Source organism: Calypte anna, chromosome 1 (genome assembly GCF_003957555.1).
Source record: "Calypte anna isolate BGI_N300 chromosome 1, bCalAnn1_v1.p, whole genome shotgun sequence".
Lineage (NCBI taxonomy): Eukaryota > Metazoa > Chordata > Aves > Apodiformes > Trochilidae > Calypte > Calypte anna.
In genome coordinates, this window is record NC_044244.1 from 14,419,294 (window position 1) to 14,433,565 (window position 14,272).

Here is a 14,272-nt window from a genome sequence, read left to right on the forward strand (position 1 = left end):
GGGCCGTCAGCGGGCAGGACCCCCGACGTGGTCCCGCCGGCGGGGCACAGCCAGGCGCCGCCACTGTCCCTCTCCCCCCACTTCTGTCCTCAGCGGCCGGGCCCCGCCACCCCGCGCCTCACCGTCCGCCAGCAGCTCGGCGAGGGCCGGGGCTGCTCCGCCGCCGCCCACCCCCGTCTCCTCCTCCTCCATGCTGGCGGGTGCCGGCGGCCCGCGCGTCACTCCCGAGCGGCGGCGCGCGGTGATGATGGCAAAAGCGCGCGACGGGACGGACTCCGCCCCGCATGAGAGAGGGCGGGTGGGTGGCGACGGTGGCGGGGCACGTGGCGAGCGCGGGGCTGGGCCGGACCGGAGCGGGCCGCGAGGAAGGGAGGGGAGGAGAGGGACCGGGCCGGGTCAGCGGCACCGGAACCGGTCAGGCACCGATCAGGCACCGATGGGCGGCAGCGAGCTCAGGCCGGGGTGGCCGGGCAGCAGCTCTCGCCGTGCGGGAACAGGCGGCGGGAGGTGGGTGTGCAGCGGGAGGACTGCGGGAGGCAGCGCGCTGGGCGGTAGCGGGGACGGTTCCGGCCGGAGGAAAAACTTCCTTCTGGAGGCCTGTGGGGCAGAGCTGGGTCTGAGCTGGGCTCCCGACCCGGCGGATGAGCCGGCCCTGCGCCAGGCGGCTGGGGTGAAGACCGCCTTCCCTCCAGCCCGAACGATCCGTACCGAGAGGAATGAGGACACAGCGGGGCTACCGGGAGGGCGTTACGGAGGGACCAGGGCTCGTACCGTGGGATGACAAAACATACACTGCTAGTGAGGGGCTTCTTGCGGGACACTGTACCAAAAATCAAGTCCAGTTTAAGCTCTAATACTTTGCTGCATGACCTGTGAGAAATAGCAGAATTACTTACACTGTTTGTTTTTCCAGATGCCAAAAGGATTCTTAGTTATACATGATCGGCAAGATCGCAGAAACTAAACAATGCCAAATAAAAGACCCCATGGATTTGTTTAATTCTGGGCAAGTTGTAAAAATATGTGCCCCTATGGTCCGCTATTCAAAGTAAGTACATTGTCAGGGCATTCTCTCTGACGAAGGTTATCCTGGCTATGAAAACAGGAATCATTACCTTTTTTCTCCTTTAATTATTTTAAATAGAAAATAGTTTATCATGTAAAGTAGGAAATAGACATGGGAGATGGCTTATGATTACACTTGGACATCCCCTGGTACTGCATGTCAGAATAGCTAATCAGAGAAATGGTTTTACTATTTATCTCTTAATTTTCATGTGTCTGCAGGCTGTCTTTCAGAACCTTGGTTAGGAAATACAGTTGTGATTTGTGTTATACACCAATGATTGTGGCAGCTGATTTTGTGAGATCTGCAAAAGCTAGAGACAGCGAATTCACAACAAACAAAGGTATTTTATTTTAAGAAACCATTGCCTTTTCAGAATGTTTTATGTGGTGATACACCAAACTGGCCAAGTGAATTAAGTCTGTCACACAACTTGACATCCCCTAAAAGTTCTGGTATACCATATCTGATTGCTTGTAAAACCATATTCTAGGTGAGAGTAAGAACATTCTAGTGATAGCATGTCAAATTTAATAGTGGAAAAGCTCATTTGAAATCAGGGTCTCTAAACTGATTTAGGTGTGTGGTGGTTGACCATACATAGCTGGCCAGCAGATGTGCCCACACTGATGTGCTCACTCATTCCTTCACCTCCACAGCAGCATAGGGAGAGAATAGGAAGAGCAAATGCAAGACAAGATAAAGACAGGTGAATAAGTGAAGAAAAGAATAAAAAAACAAGTGATATAAAGGCAATCACTTTCCACCTCAGATAAGCAGACCAAGGTCCATCCAATCTTAAACAGCCACCCTGAAACACAATTTCCCTGTTCCAGCCACTTTCTTTATCCTCTACCACTCCAGTTTTGTTACCTTAGATGTTACATTGTATGGAATATTCTGTGGACCTGTTTGAGTCAGTGGTCCCAGCTGTGCCCCCGCTCAATTTCATGCCCACTACAAACAACCTATATGCTGAGGGAAGGCAGAGGTGAGAAAAAAAGAATGCCTTGACCCTGTGCAGCAATAGCCAAAACACTGGTGCATTATCAACACTGGACAGCAGCACTGCTAGGTACAGGCTGCTATAAATAAACTTTAAAATTAACTCCATCTCATCCAGAACGAACCAGTGTGAGATGGTAGAAAGGTTCTCCCAGCAGTTGTTTCTTGTGTGTTTCAGAGAATTTACTCGTCGTCAGCAAAATTTTCCTAGACTCTTAACAAAAATACAAGGATTACTAAATAAAGAAAAAAATAATAGACATTAATGCAGTGGAATCAAGGATTGATAAAAAATTAGGGTTTCAAGTTAGCCAGAAAGTGAAAGGGGCTGTTGGTGGATTCCTCGAAGTAATGAGAGGGTGATGAGGCCAGAAGTTGAAGCATGGCTAGGGTTGATGAGAAGAAGCAAGGTACAGAAATACACAGCACATACAGAAAGAAGGTGTTTATGGAGTTGTACAAAGTCCTGACTGTAAAGCAAAAGAGAAAAATGGTATGAAATATTTGGGAAGAGGTGACAGTAGCAATCCAAATCTGCTGGCATGGAGTGGCTGCAGTAAGAGAGTGTAACAGGGAATATGCAAGCATAGGCTGCAACTGAAGGAATGAAGAGTGCTGCTAATATCAGAGTGAGACTGGCATGTGGAGTCTTAAGAAGTATAATGATTTAATCTATTCAGACCACTGAATTGGTGGTTTCATAAGTATAATAGCAAGAGAAGTATATTTAACTTAGCACTGTTTTCTATAGTGCATTATTAGAACTGAGCAGTTACAGAGAGAAGTCACATCAGGAAGCACAGGTAGACTCTCTTATTAGTGGAATTCTACTTTAAAAAAACATGAATAATTCTCTATGTGTGGAAATCAATAAGTAAGAACTTAACTGACAAAATGTATGGCTCAAAGCTCCACAAAGGCATTAGTTTGCCTCCTTTGAATTTATTTCTCATCTACACAACTCCTGTGGCATTGAAGTTCTACAGGTCAGATATGCAGTGTATTCTGGGTGGAAGCAGAAAATTCTCCTTTATGCTGTAACTTTGCTGCCTGATAACAAGGGATACAAAATGAAATGTTCTAGTGATGTAGACATATTTTGCATATTCATCTCTTTCATGCAGGCTTTAATGTCATAGGCCTCTAAAACATTCTACCTCACATAGCTTTGCCAAAACTATAGTATTTACTTTATTGCTTTAGTATGCCTTTAACAAGTAGCTCCACAACAGGTTGTGAAATTTGAATGTGGTCTTATGTTTAACTTCCTAGCTGTTGGGCAATATTGTCTCCTAAAAAGTGGAGTAGGTTTGGAGCCTGCAATTGTGATTTCTGTTTTCCATTTTCTTCAGCATTGATACTGCTTTGTTGTATATTTCTCAAACAGAGGTAGATATTTTCTGTGGCTAATAACAAATTAATATGGCAAGACTCAGTATTTTTATTACTTAATGCTCAACCAAAAAACTAGGAACATGGGATTATTATTAGCTGTAACAATGTAACTGTCTTCAGCTAGAGCAATGTTTTAGATGCCCTTTTGAAACTATGCAAGGGATTCTTTTTGCTTGGTGGATTTTCAGGTAAGGTCTAGCAGTGCCTCAGCTTGATAGAGAGGGTACTACTGCCCTTCCTTCCCTAAGCTCCACTACTTAAAGAACTACATATTTTCCTCTAAAGAAGCACTTGTGGTCTTTTCAGTACCAGAAGTGCACTTGCCTTGTGCGTTTGTTGGGTCATCTCTTTCCATCAGTGCTCAGATATCCCCATTCCTCTTAACTGCAAGAATTGTTTATATGCAAAGTAAAAGCTAAGATGGTTTGAGATATTTTTAGTTGCCTTTAATGTAATGCAGTAGCTGCAAAAGAGGAGAGTGTGTTCCACATGACCATCTGGCTGTCTGCAGGAGCTTAGCAGATCACAAGTAGTTCAGCTGCGGAGCACTGACACTTTGGTTTCCCACCTGAGACAAGACTGCTAAAGCTGCCTCTGCCTGTGTGTTCTTCCAACTCTATGTGTCACATTGTGGATAAAAAACAGCCGTGTTGGCTCAAAGTACAAGAAAGGTGGACTGGAATAATGGGGTACAGGGTTTGTGGGTTGTTCCTTGTTGTAACCCTTTCTGAAGGGTTAATTCTGTAAGCTAATTTCCCACCTGACAAGACAGGCAGCTGTGTTAGCAATGCAAATGGGCAGCATGATGACAAGAAGGGGCAGGGTAGAAAGGGAAACATGAATGCTGCAGAAAAATAGAGAATACTTAGTTTCATATATCACCTTTGTGAAAGAAAAATTGTATGTTGAGCCAGCAACCATCTAGATGGGTTTCCACCTCTCTTGATAGACACGCTCATTTAGTAACCACTGGTCAGCTGCCTTTATTTGTAATCTGGGGCTCAAAAAATACCAAAAAAGTTGAGTTGACCCTTCATAGGTCATGTTATCCAGGCCTTCTTCTCAAGTGGGGTCACCTAGAGCCAGTTGCCTGGGACCATGGCCAGGCACATTTCCAGTATACAGAAAACATTCAGATTAGACTGTCTTTTTTATTTTGTTACCTTTTTTTGTTTGTTTTTAAGTCTCTAAATATCTTTTTTTGGAACAGGTGATCATCCATTGATTGTTCAGTTTGCTGCTAAAGAAGCACAGGTTTTGTGTGATGCTGCACATATTGTCTGTCCTTTTGCAGATGGAATAGACCTTAACTGTGGCTGTCCTCAGAGGTAAATTTTAAAAAAATATTGGTAGATATGATTAAATATTTTGAGAGTAAAGAATGGTGGTCTTCATCTTTATGTAATGGCTGTCTTAACTTAAAAATAGGCTTTAAAACAGCTTTTTAACCTGTCAGAAATGTCTATGTGGCAAGGCAGTGTTCTGAATGTTCTGAGGTGCCTGTCACCATGGTGAGTCTAGGAAAGCCAGGTGTATTTGCCCACTTGACTTTATTCATTTCTGAGATATTAAATGTTGGCTCAGAGGTGTCCATCCCTTCTCAGCAGCTGTTAAATATGCATTACCAAAAAGGGCTTGCTCAAATACTTTGAGAAATTATGTGGCAATTCCCAAAATAATGAGGAAAGTCCCTAATGTCTCCAATTGCTGCAAGTGAAGGGTACTCTCTAAGATATAATTATATAGACTATATTATTTGGGAAGTGCTGAAAAATATTTATTCCATCATATCCATTGGATTTATAAGAACAGTGAATTAGTGACCTGCTTCTCACTTAAATTGATAAAGATTTTGTCTTGATAGTGAAACAGTAGCAATGCACAAATAAAGATTTTTGCTAGCTGCTTCAACTGAGGACCATTTATTATTATATTTATTATATATATCCAACTGAAGTCCTCAAAAATAAACGTATGGAAACAAAAGATAATATTACAGTGCAAGTACTTAGTCTATTCTAATTAGGCTGTCTTGACTTAAAATTATACTATTTGATAAAACTTTTCTGGAGAGATCTGAGCCTTTTTTTTCCTAAGATAAATGAGGTTAGGCATAGCAATCTGGAAGTTCCCTTTAGGGCAAACATTAGGCTTACATTTGAGTCCTTTGTTTGTTGTTCATGTAGGTTTCAAAGTAACAAAACTTTTTCATTTTATCTTTCTAAGAAAAGATTTTTACAAAAAACCCCGTTTCTGTTAAGTGGAAGCAAAGGTTATTTTCTGACAATTAAAATAAGGTGTTTTGCAGCTGAGGAAAAACAGACTTACTGAAATCATATCCTTACTTCAAAAATCTTCTTTTTCAATCCAAAGTAATTTTCTGTTCAGAAAAAAATCTGTGATCTAGTGGAAGGGAAACATAAAGCTGTTTATTTTATCTGTAAATTAAACCATAATTGAATAAATGCTGGTTTATCTTCCCTGTGAGTTCATTTTGTGGACAGAAGATGAACTGGAAGAGATTAATAAGTTGTACAAAGTTGTAACAGCACAGTGGATACTGAACCAAGATCTAAAAGCTGGTGTCAGGCTGCAAATGAATCATTGATCTACAGCCAGTACTCTGTTTACTCAACCACACATTGTAAAGGTTGTAAGTAAAGAAGTTGATTTATTGATGGAAATTGATCTGCATTTTTTCAACTGTAGAATACAAATGTTCTTTTTCTTTTAAAGATGGGCAATGGCAGAAGGCTATGGTGCTTGCTTGATAAATAAACCAGAGCTTGTACGAGATATGGTGAGACATGTGCGGAATCAGATTGACAACCCTAGATTTTCAGTATCTATTAAAATAAGGTGGGTCTAACTGAAGTGCTGCCTGTGGTACACAGAGAAGTCCTTTTCATTTTCTTTGAAGAAACATGTTACTGTAGTAGTTACATTATACTTTAAAATCTGTAATTCCGTTAATGTAATATTACACATTATCAGAATTTCCTCACATATGAAAACTGCTGAGAGATTTTGATCCCAGATGGTGCAAGAATATCTTGGGCAAGTATTCTTAAACTTGGCTAGTAGAACCAGCACAGCCTGTGACTACTTACGCAGGTAATACACTGGATGTTAGAGTTTTCTTGCCATACAAATGACATGAAAGTACAAGTTAAAAGGTCTAGGGGTTCATAAAAGAAAACAATGTATCATCACAGGGAATAGCTTTGTGAGTTCTTGGAGGCCAGAACCACAGTTGCTGTTGGCTGTAATGGGAAGGGTAACAAAACTGGGAACTGGGCCCCACAGCTGCTCTAAGGAACACACCCTGCTTTCTAAACTTATGTAAACTGTTCTTTGCATTGCTTTATACCACCTCACCCTCTATTTATCCACAGATCCCATGTGAATTTTGTGTATATATATCAGTTAAGTTTCAATTCAGTTTCCTTCACGAAAGGGGAGCTAGTGTAAATCAGATTATTTTTTTCCCCACAAAATAGGCAAAATAATTGTTTATTTTAGAATCTTTTGGGCACTCTTGCTCATTCTCCATAAAACCTACCATGTGTATTTCAGAGATGATATATCATTGGGAAATGCTTAATTAAATAGTGTTTTAATATATTAAACTCATTCAAAAAACCTCTATCTTCCAACAATAATATTTTCATTATACTGTTATACAAATCTATGGTAATTCCTCCTAAAGCAGAGGGAAGGGAGGAAGGGGAGGGCAGTTTATACAGTTCAGGTAACTTCCTATCTAATGTCTTAATTCCTTGAATTTTAGAATCCATGAGGACTTAAAAAGAACCATTGACCTGTGTCAAAAAGCTGAAGCAGCTGGAGTTTCATGGATTACAGTACATGGGAGAAGTGTTGAAGAAAGACATCAGCCTGTACATTATGATGCAATTAAAATAATTAAAGAAAGCCTGTCAATACCTATTGTGGCTAATGGAGACATTAAAACTTTAAAAGATGCTGAAAATGTTCATCACTTGACGGGAGCAGATGGTAAGATTAAGATGCTCTATTTTCTAAGTAAACTTACAAATCATAGTTCAGAGTATTTATTTGGTCTGTAAGCAGGACATGATTTCAGTGATTTTCACTTTTTGAGGAGACAAATGAACAAGGCTGTTTTGGAAGCCTTATAAACTCATAAACAGCATTAGAGCACTGTCATTCAAAGCCAGAAATAATTATTTCCACGTCAAATTACAAAAGCTCATTGCTTACTTACTCTGTCTCATCTCTCAGTAGTGGAGATCAGGGGGACCTTCAGACATTCAATTTCTTTTTGTACCTGGTCACCTTTTAAAGAACTAAACTTCCACTTGGAAAACTACTTCCTGCATACGGGGGCAGATAATCTTATGTGGCACAAAAAGGACAGCCAGATGCTTAGCAGCTTAGGATAGCTTCAAAGACACCTTGTCTTGCAATTCAGTTGCAAAATTTCAGGGTAATGGATTGCCCTACAGTTAATCACAACAGATTCCTGCAACTGTCAATGGTTCCAGGGCAATATGGAAATCCATTTTACCTATTGAAGAGGTGATCTGATCTACACATTTTGGATCTTGCAGCTAGAGAATAACAGGACAGAGAGCAGTAGCTAATGTTATAAGGAAAATGCTCACGTGGCGTGTTTCTTTTGAAGCTACTGATGTTTAATAGAAACAACAAAAACTAGTTGAACCAAACTGCCATCCTGCTCCTGTGACTTTCCCCCTAAATATGAAGCAGGAAGGAAATACATAACAGAAAAGAATGTTCTCACAGCCCATCTGACCTTCTTCAGTAGCAAAAATTGTAAAGCATCAGGGCTCTTTCTGTCATATATGATGGCAGAAGAAATTTGTCGTTTGATAATCCTGATTTTTAGTAAGAGAGTATGATATATTACATGTTAATGGTTCAGGAAAACAAGCTCTTAATTGTACAAAAATTACAATAGAGCTTGTATGGGTTTATCTGATAATTTTGGCATTATAGCTGCAAATGCAGTAGCTTGTTCAGAAAGATTTACTCCTAACCAAGAGCCCTGAGATCTATATAGCTGAGACATCAGGCTCTCACTGGAAGAATTACTATAGCTCAGTGAATGAGCTGAGCTGCACTAAAATGCACTTATCATATTACTACCTTTGTTTCTTTCCATCATAATTTTATGTTAAAAAGACAGTCTGGTATGTGTGCAGCAAATACAAACAAAATATTATCAAGTTGCAGTTTCAATAGGGAAGAAAGGCTTCTGTGTCCTGTGCTTTGTTTCAAACTTTCTTGAAGGATAAGTCATTAGGTGGAATGTGTTGAAAGGTGGTGTAGGTTCTCTGAGGTTTGGATTGTTAATTTCTTAAGTAATAATACTCATCTTTGTTATTCTTCTAATACGTGTCTGTAAGCTTTGGCTGGGTGTCCTAAGGTGCTATCCAAAATCTGCAGGAGGTTTTAATGTGGAATTTCAACTATAATGAAACTTATTGCTTTAATTTCCAATTTGAAGGTATAATGGTGGCCAGAGGACTCTTAGCCAATCCAGCTATGTTTGCAGGCTATGAAGAGACACCTTTGAAGTGCATCCAGGACTGGGTTGACATTGCTCTTGAGCATGGAACTCCTTTTACATGTTTTCACCACCACTTAATGTACATGATGGAACGGATAACTTCAAAACAAGAAAAAAAGGTTTTTAATATTTTATCAAGTACTTCAGCAGTATTAGATTATCTGAATGACCATTATGGTGTGTGAAAATGGGAAGGTTTTAAGTTCTATGTAAACTTGTATTTTGCAGTCGTTGGTACATTGTTAAAAGTTTTAATTGGGTTCCTACTTATTAGTCACACTCATGTGTTGCAGAAGTATTCTCAACACAGCCTAACTTGTATGATCAAGGTGATGTTTGATATTTTTATGGTAGCATTTTTCACTCCAGAAGATATTCCGGATTCCACAAATACAGAATTCTATTTACAATGTGCTGCTTACATAAAGGATTGATTACTGTAAGACTTTAGTAATTTATTTTTTCACCAGAGAATTGCTTACAGCAGTATGTTTGCAAAACTGGGGCTTTTCCTTAATTTTCCTTAGAATAAGAAGGACCACTTATAAATAATACCAAGAACTTCAGACCAAAAGAATACAAGGCAGCAATTACAGAAGTTTGTGTTTTAACTAATGTAAGCTATACTTCTGAATTTGAGTAGACTTTTTAATTTGTGAGGCCTTAAACCCAGCATAGTACCCTTTTTTAAAATTAGACATACCTTTTGTAGACAACAACTTTCTAGACCTACTTACAAATCAGAAAAATGCAACACTTCATGTAGTAGAAGAAACCTGAAACAGATAAAGGATGACAGAAAGAGCAAAATTAAAAAGATAATTTAAACTAAGCACAAACAACTGAATCAAAAAATATAGGACTTGAAAGTTAGACAGAACTTAATTTAGTTAGATTGATCTACTTTAAAATAATGATATAAAAGATTAAATCCATGTTATATACCAGAACAGAAATATATAGGTCAGATAAAAGATAACAGATTCTCCCAGTGGGGCTCTTTCAGTCCTTTCTGCTTGATGATATGTTGCTTATCAAAGCATGGCAGCCACTTGGCTTTGAGTCTTTGTATAGAAGGGAAATGCTAAAAATTAGGACAAAACAATAATGTTACACACCAGTTGCATTTGTTCTGCATGGGAAATTTTACAAATGTGCACAGTACAATTATTTGTAATCAAATAATTTGTTTTCTTAATATGTTTACACGGAAATTCATACCAGAAATTGCTTACTTTTCTGATTCTGATAATTCTATGACTATGTAAGTGAATAGTGCTAAGTTTTCTAAATAAATTACTAGGGTTTGTAAACAGTTGTATTTTTTTTATTACACTACAAAATATGACACTTGGGGAAGGAGAGATTGCTTTTGATGCTGCTCCCCAAATCTTTTAATCATTTAGATACATAAGTTCTTACAATTCTTTTATTGCAATGGCATAAAAGACTTGATCATTTTTCTTAGCCAATATGTCTGATTTAGTTGTACAAACAAATATTTGTAAGTCATGGCCTAAGTCATCTAGTTCACTATTTAAGACAGAAGTTAATGTAAACTCTTCTCATTTGGTCATCTTGCTGATGTGTTAACAAATGGAAAATTACAGTCATGCTTTGCTGTTCTTGCAGACAACCTCTGCAACCCTCTTTGGTGTGATAGGTTCCCCATTCCTTCAGACAACTATTTTTGCTTTTCTGGATTGTAATGTTTTCTTGACATTGAATGAGCACAGTTATGTATTGCATTCCAGGTAAAAACCCAGCAATGTCTTTTACAGTTAATACTTCTCTTTCTAATGCCCCATTTTTCCTCAACTATTATTCATCATGTAATTTATGATCTCCTAGTTTTACAGCAAAGTTCCTATTTCCCAATTGCATGACATTATATTTTGTACAGCTCAATTTTCAGTCTCATGTTCATTCAACAGTAGTGCAATGCTCAGTTCTCATTTCTGGAAAAGCCTCCAACTTCTGCACCAAAACTGTAAAGTAAAACTATACAACTGAATTGTAGAAGACAGGGATTCTTAAAAGTATTAACCAAGCCCTCTGTTATCATTTCCTTAAGATTTTTATGATTCAGCAAGCAAATATGATTTGCTTTGAACTGCCCCACTAGCCACAAGGAAAAGAGAAGGTTATCTATTATAATCAAATAACACAAATGCAAAGGGTTTGTTTGTTTGTTTTGCTTTGTTTTGTAACTGCAGTAGTGAGGAAACTGAATTTTAGAGGACTTAAAATACCTTGACCTATTTAGGAGCTGAATACTTGATGAGTTTGAAGGCAGCAGTTGTGCCTTTGTCAGATCAGTCACAAAGTCATAGTCACTTGTGAGTCAGATAGAGATTTCTGCCTGAAGGACAAGATCTGGGGCTGCTGTTAGTGGCTGGTAGTTAAGGAATGCTTGATCTGGCCAGTTATGCATCATAAAAGTCAGTGGAAGTTTATCATCCCTTTTTGAGGGTAAAATCACTTGTACATCTTCTTCCCTTGTGAATTTTGTGTGCATCTGAGCACATTTCACTGTGTTAATGTGGAACAAACATAAAATTGGAGTCTTAAAGGCATACTCTGAACTGCCATACTGTTCAAATATACATAAATTTCTAATTATGGGAGTTAGTTATTTAACTTCCAGTGTTGTTTTAGAATCTGGTTATATTTCTCACTACAAGCCTTTTGATTATGGAAATATTCTCATCTCCAATTTGAAGTCACTAGATACATTCCTTCCCTCTATATGTCATGTGCAACATCACCAGGTACTCAGTCTGTTTTCTAATACTCAATTTTTTAAAAGTTTTTTCTGTAAGTAACATGAGATACAAAGCTTTGTGTCCTATTTTAGATCATTTGCCTCCTGATCCCACACTCTATGTTAAGCTACTCTGTACAGCGAATGCCCTATCTCATACCTGTATTTTCTTTCAACTTTTATCCTGTTGCAGTGATCCCAACTCCCCCACACAGCCTGCACAATCCCATTTTCTCTATTCCCTGCTGTTAAGTCCTTTCTTAACTCACTAGTCTGTCTAGGGTTGATGGTTGGGTAAATGCAGTGGGTGGTCATGAGACAGCTGTCATACACACCAAACTAGAACAGAGCAAGTTTGAACTTTCACTTTGCCTTTCTTTCATCAGAGATCTAGTCAGTTTCATCAGAGATCTAAACAGTTTCTAACCCGTAGGTCCTAATTCATATTTCTACTTCTGAATACTTTGTCACTTTACTGTTGGGAGAGGGGGATACTTCTTTTAACTGTAATGTTTTACCATTCATGAGTTTTTTTCTTAGAGCAGCTAGCCATTATATACATATATTAAAATCTATATATTGTATGGTGGCATGTTTATCACATTGTGGTCCACTGTAAGACAGGCAGCCCTAGATCAGCAATCCAAACCTCTACAACTTCAGTTAGAATACCCTCCAGGAGAGAGAGTGCACTCAGTAGGAGCAGGTCTCAAAGATGTTTGAAGGAGGCTTCTGTCTGTCCCTCGGATCACATTACAGACTGTTGGGGAACACACAGCAGTCTTCCGAGATCTTACCAAGCACCTGAAGTGAAAAAGTGAAAAGAACTACCAGAGTCTGGCAGTGGAAATGTGCAAATGTAGTCCAGTTAGCGTGAGGGTAGGCTACTGGGAGAGCAGCTTACAGTGCTACTAAGAGGTGAGTAAGCAGCTCAGAAATGGAAGCTGCTTGGGAATTAAAGGAGAGAAAGTCTTCAATAACATTTAAACTGCTTCAATAAAGTATAATGGCTGTAAACTGATAGCTAAAATGTAATAACCAGGACACTCTATGAGGTTATGTTTTGCTTATGCTCCTGATTAAATAAGTTTATGAAAACACATTAGAAATACTTCTTAAAAGCCAGGCTGTTTCCACTGTGCAAACTGGATTGAAATAGCTGGTTGTCTGGCTCTCCAATATTTGCTATGCATAAACAATTATTTGAGATGTAACCTTTCATCCAGACATTGCCTGGCAGCAGCTAGAAAAATGTTAACATACTGGTTCCATCCCTAGGCCACGAACCTTGGAAATTTTAAGTGTAAACAATTTCAGATTATGAGCAGCTGCAAACAACTCTGCTCAAAACTGCTTATGCAAGAACCTCCTACTCCGTTTCAGTTCTAGTGGGTTAGAGTAACAAAGAACTTCTATTCACAGCATTTAGTCTCTCATTTTGATGGAAATTAGTTGAGACCAAATTCTCCAAAGCAGGTAGCTGTGTCTAGAAGTCTAGTGATGTCCAGCTAAATAATGTCTTCCACCAGCAGCACCTCAGGATCTGCTGCGGCTGCAGGCAAGTCAAGAGAGTTGCTGAGTGGGCCCTGACCTGAATCAACAGAACTGTAGAATAGTTTTGAGGATCCTTTCAGAACTAGAGATTTGCAGGGCCAAGAGTGCCCAATAACTGTACCAGTACCTCAGTAATACCACGTAAGGCCAAGACTGCCCAAGTGACAGTAACAGAACTACTGGACAGGGATACAGATGTGCAAAACTAAGAACAACGAGGAAAAGTGATGCAGGGGCAAAGAGTTACAAGGGTGGTAAAAGAGATGTTAAAAAATGGGAAAACATACCAAGCTATGGAATAGTGTGCCCAGAGCCTCCCTAAGCCAATAAAAAGCAGTGCACAGGACTGTTGGAAACAAGAGAATTTTCTGGAGGTATGTTGTTCTATTCATAAGGTTCGAACAGGCCCATTTGGCAGTGCTGAAGACTATTATTTTTCATGTCTTTATGAATACTAGGCCTATTTTCCTTGAGAAAAGCTATTTACAGGATTTTAGTACACTTAGGTAGTCTAATGAATGGGGCAGATGGGACAGGCAGATGAACGCAGTATTTTACCTGAACTTCAGAATCTCATGAGTGTGCCAGACAGTGCAGCTTAAATCCCGGACTAAATAAACTCGAGTCGGGGAGTGGTGGGATGATCACAGCAAAATGCTTATTACAGCCATTCCCGAAGTGTGAAAAAAAATACACTAACCTTTCTCAAGCGCTAGACCCCTGCATTTTCCAGCAGATGTGTGGTTTCTCAGTAAATTCACACCTACCCTCAGCCCGCCTCTCCGGCTGCCCCACACAAGCCCCTCAGCCGCCATTGCCAGAGCTCAGGAAGCCGCGGCCGCGGCCAAGGACGGTCTCTGGGGAGGAAAAGAACAGCGAGGAGCATCCAACTCCACCAAGGTGGAACCAGATG

General features: G+C 39.6%; 2 protein-coding genes and 1 long non-coding RNA gene across 5 annotated transcripts in view; 1 reads left to right on the forward strand and 2 right to left on the reverse strand.

Annotated features, from left to right (window-relative positions):
• COG5 (component of oligomeric golgi complex 5) overlaps nucleotides 1-281 on the reverse strand; it is a 170,029-nt gene extending 169,748 nt beyond the window's left edge. The window contains exon 1 of one of the 2 annotated variants that reach the window (XM_030452100.1): nucleotides 123-280. In XM_030452100.1, coding sequence (XP_030307960.1) covers nucleotides 123-192 — 70 coding nt within the window. In that variant the 5' untranslated portion in view covers nucleotides 193-280. Of the gene's footprint in view, nucleotides 1-122 lie in introns of both variants that reach the window. The other variant, XM_030452106.1, reaches the window with a different exon arrangement.
• On the forward strand, nucleotides 269-10,364 carry DUS4L (dihydrouridine synthase 4 like). 2 transcript variants are annotated; one of them, XM_030452211.1, is made up of 7 exons: nucleotides 269-298; nucleotides 914-1,048; nucleotides 1,288-1,409; nucleotides 4,677-4,794; nucleotides 6,203-6,325; nucleotides 7,257-7,483; nucleotides 8,979-10,364. In XM_030452211.1, exons 2-7 carry the CDS (start codon nucleotides 939-941, stop codon nucleotides 9,224-9,226), a joined length of 948 nt encoding a protein of 315 aa, XP_030308071.1. In that variant the 5' UTR covers nucleotides 269-298; nucleotides 914-938; the 3' UTR covers nucleotides 9,227-10,364. The 2 variants fall into 2 exon arrangements, with proteins under 2 accessions (XP_030308071.1, XP_030308063.1); XM_030452203.1 differs by lacking the exon at nucleotides 269-298 and adding an exon at nucleotides 375-507.
• On the reverse strand, nucleotides 8,666-14,224 carry LOC115598458. The gene is made up of 4 exons (XR_003987672.1): nucleotides 14,127-14,224; nucleotides 12,455-12,609; nucleotides 9,745-9,817; nucleotides 8,666-9,140 (listed from the first exon to the last, which is right to left on the reverse strand). It is a non-coding gene; the product is annotated as an uncharacterized LOC115598458 (long non-coding RNA).
• Nucleotides 14,225-14,272: the final 48 nt, after the last annotated feature.